The sequence below is a fragment of the Etheostoma spectabile genome, chromosome 5 (assembly GCF_008692095.1).
Source record: "Etheostoma spectabile isolate EspeVRDwgs_2016 chromosome 5, UIUC_Espe_1.0, whole genome shotgun sequence".
NCBI lineage: Eukaryota > Metazoa > Chordata > Actinopteri > Perciformes > Percidae > Etheostoma > Etheostoma spectabile.
Window position 1 is genome coordinate 38,084,818 of NC_045737.1, and position 3,274 is coordinate 38,088,091.

A 3,274-nucleotide genomic window follows, 5' to 3' on the forward strand; every position below is an offset into this window, starting at 1 on the left:
CTCTGTCTGTCCTGTGTATTTTTCAGGAAGTGCATGCCCATATTTGGGAGATAAAAGCACCCTTCTTGTATGGAAGGCCAGAGGGGACAAAAATGCCTATAGACTCTGGAAGGCAAAATAATGCACTATTTAGACACATATTTGCTTGTATAACATTGCTGTGGACATATGACATTTTTATGTTATATTGGCATAAGTTAATGTCATGAGAAGCAAAACTCGGACTTTTTTTGGAAAAAATGCATGTATTTTGTCAACTGTATAGTTAATAATGATTATTTCTTCACAGTGTGACTCCCAAGACACATGAGAAGTGTTTTAGAGGTTTTACTTATATGTCTGGGATATCAATACATATCTGGAAGATTCATTTATTTATTTATTTATTTAATCATCTTTAAGGCCCTACAACCATTTTTAACATGCAAGTGACCTCACTGCAACCCAAATATTCTAATAACCCAGTTTGTCCTGAAAAAAATGATGTTCATATCTTGACTGTAGACAACAGGGTTGATGTTTTACAAGTTATTATATAAAATAAATCCAGACGGAATTTAAACTGTAAAAATGGCCTCAGGGCCCAGAGCGTTAACTAAAAACTGATTTATAATTTGATGTAAATGAGGTTTGTTGACCATGAATAAGTGTAAAACTTATTATTAAACCAGCTCAGGGTTTTTTTTTTTTTTTAAAGCGCCAAAAGCTGGAAAAAATGACAAATCAGAAAAAGCGACAAAAAAATCGGAAAAGCACAAAAGAAATTCAATTTTGACCTGGAAGGACAAGTTCATGGTTAACAGGAAGACAACACAAGGGTTTAGCATTTTATCCAATATGCAAGTTCAGGTATCAGAATCGGTATCGGGAAGCCAAAAAAATGGTATCGGAGCATGTCTAACATACACCGTCGGATGTACACACAAAGAAAGCCTCTTGTTACAGTCCTACAGTGGGCGTCCAGCCAGAGTGGTATTTATCTTTCCAGTTTATAGAGGCCTGAGTAGATCAAATTGTCCAGTATTTCCTACGCCTAACTTTGCATTACATGGGTTATTCGTGTTTTAGCCCTTGTTACTCGGGACTCTTTTGAGGTCCAGACCCCGTGCTAAGAACTGATTTGGTAGCTTGAGGGATGCTAAGTTAAACGGTAAATGGACATTTAAATTCACTCATTGGGACAAATTGAGGAAGATTGTTAAAACCTGGGGGAGAAAATCACTGGTAAGCTACAGGGAGACCTCTACCAACTAAATCTGACCAGATTGGCACAGATAGCAGCAACTCATCCACTTTCAGTGGAGTTCTGGTCATAGCTATAGATCCCATAACATCGGAACCAATGGAACAAAAAACAGTCATTCCTATGGCAATAACCCAATCAAATAAGATTAGATTTGATTAGATAATACTTAATTCTTCCCACAGCGGGGAAACTCCCTTGTTACAGCAGCATTTTCTACTATAAAAGCTAAAAACAAACAAGTAAACACACAAAAAAAACAGGCAAACAACAGACAATGAGCAGAAGGTAAAGACCGAAGTAAAGTGGCGTAAATAAAGGTTTTGCTAAGTAAAGTGCGTTTGCCATAGTACAAAAAAATAGATATATAGATGTAGGGAGGGGTATGACTATAGGGAATATATGTTAGGTAATGGGCAGTAGTTTATCTCTTTATTTATGAGATTGTGCAAAATACTCCTTTTACTATTCTATATATTGATGTGTGTATGTTACGTGTTGGATAAATGGTGCTGTAGATATCTGGATTAATGTTTTATAATGTGGATTATGTGTCAATATGCCTGTGCTGGACGCCTTTTGGGGAAATTAAAGTTTTCTAAGTCTAAACCATTGAGAGAAAAATCCGGGAGAGATGAGTTCTATCAATAGCTCCTGTGTGTAATTGTGCGCGTGTGTGTCCGTCTCTCAGGGCTGAGCCTGGAGCAGGTGGACATCCTGTGGCACTGCCTGGTGGAGGACGCCGAGTGCTACGACGACGCGCTGCACTGGTTCCTCAACCAGGTCCGCAGCAAGGACCAGCATGCAATGGGCATGGAGACCTACAAACACCTTTTCCTGGAGAAGGTAGGAGCGAGGAGGGGAAACCAACACACAACAATATACAACAAACACACAACAATACACAGTTGTTTTAGTTGTAGGGTTTCCTATGCTCCTGGAAATTCTGAAGTATCTCGGCATTTTTAATGTTCCTGTACTCGGCAAGTTGCATTAATAAGTGCATGTACGTGCACACGGGAATCCAGGTTGTGTGTTGTGCATGCACTGTGAGCGAGTATTTTGGTTTTCCCAAGATGGCGAAAGCATGTCCGGCCCTATTCTGCCTCTGATTGGCTCACTTGACATTCTTACCCTAACCAATCCCACTCCTCTTGCCTAAACAAAACCGTTGAAGGCAACAAGTACTCGCCAATTTACAACTTACCAGTACTTTTTTGTTGCTGTCCACACGTGTGAACTTTTCATTGGTTTTACCAAGAATGTAAGAGAGACAGACATTACAAACAGTACATAGCCAAGACGGACAAAACAGACAAGACATTTCATAAAGAGGGACTTTACAAAAGTAAAACAAATAGATAAATATAGCCTGCTGAAAATGCTCGCTGTGCATAGACCCTGTAGACCGGACGTCTGCCTCGGCCTATCGTCCATTCTTAACCCTCTGAGACCGAGACACTCGCCCACGAGTAAAAAAGAACCTCTGATTCACAGTTTAATAACTTTTGAACCGTACGAGCGATTGACTCACCCCCGGTTGCTTTTAAATACTGACGTTTTCGCGTTTACGGAGGTCTCTTCCGGGTCTTTCTAGCCTCTACAGGGGATTTTCTATCCAGCCTGGAACTTCAGCCTCTTTGGGCTTTAAGTCCATACTGTTATATCCAAGATTGGTCCACTTTATGTCCATAATTCATCGCGTTTTGGCTCATTTCTGCCGCTGAATCGTTCGTCTAATCTCTGATCCCCCGCTCTCTGTCTGTACTGTCTACTTTTCAGGAAGTGCATGCCCATATATGGGAGATAAAGGCACCCCTCTTGTATGGAAGGCCAGAGGGGACAAAAATGCCTTTAGACTTTATGGAAGGCCAAATAATGCACTATTTAGACACACATTTGCTTGTATAACATTGCTGTGTGTGTGTAATATCAATAAATATGACTTTATTATGTTATTATTGGCATAAGTTAATGTCATGAGAGCAAAAGCGTCTTGACTTTCTTTGAAAAAATGCATGTATTTTGTCA

General features: G+C 39.8%; 1 protein-coding gene across 1 annotated transcript in view; it reads left to right on the forward strand.

The window, feature by feature from the left end:
• usp34 (ubiquitin specific peptidase 34) overlaps window positions 1–3,274 on the forward strand; it is a gene marked incomplete in the record, with an annotated part of 152,736 nt that overhangs the window by 62,379 nt on the left and 87,083 nt on the right. Inside the window, 1 exon segment of the mRNA XM_032516524.1 lies at window positions 1,935–2,089. Coding sequence (XP_032372415.1) covers window positions 1,935–2,089 — 155 coding nt within the window.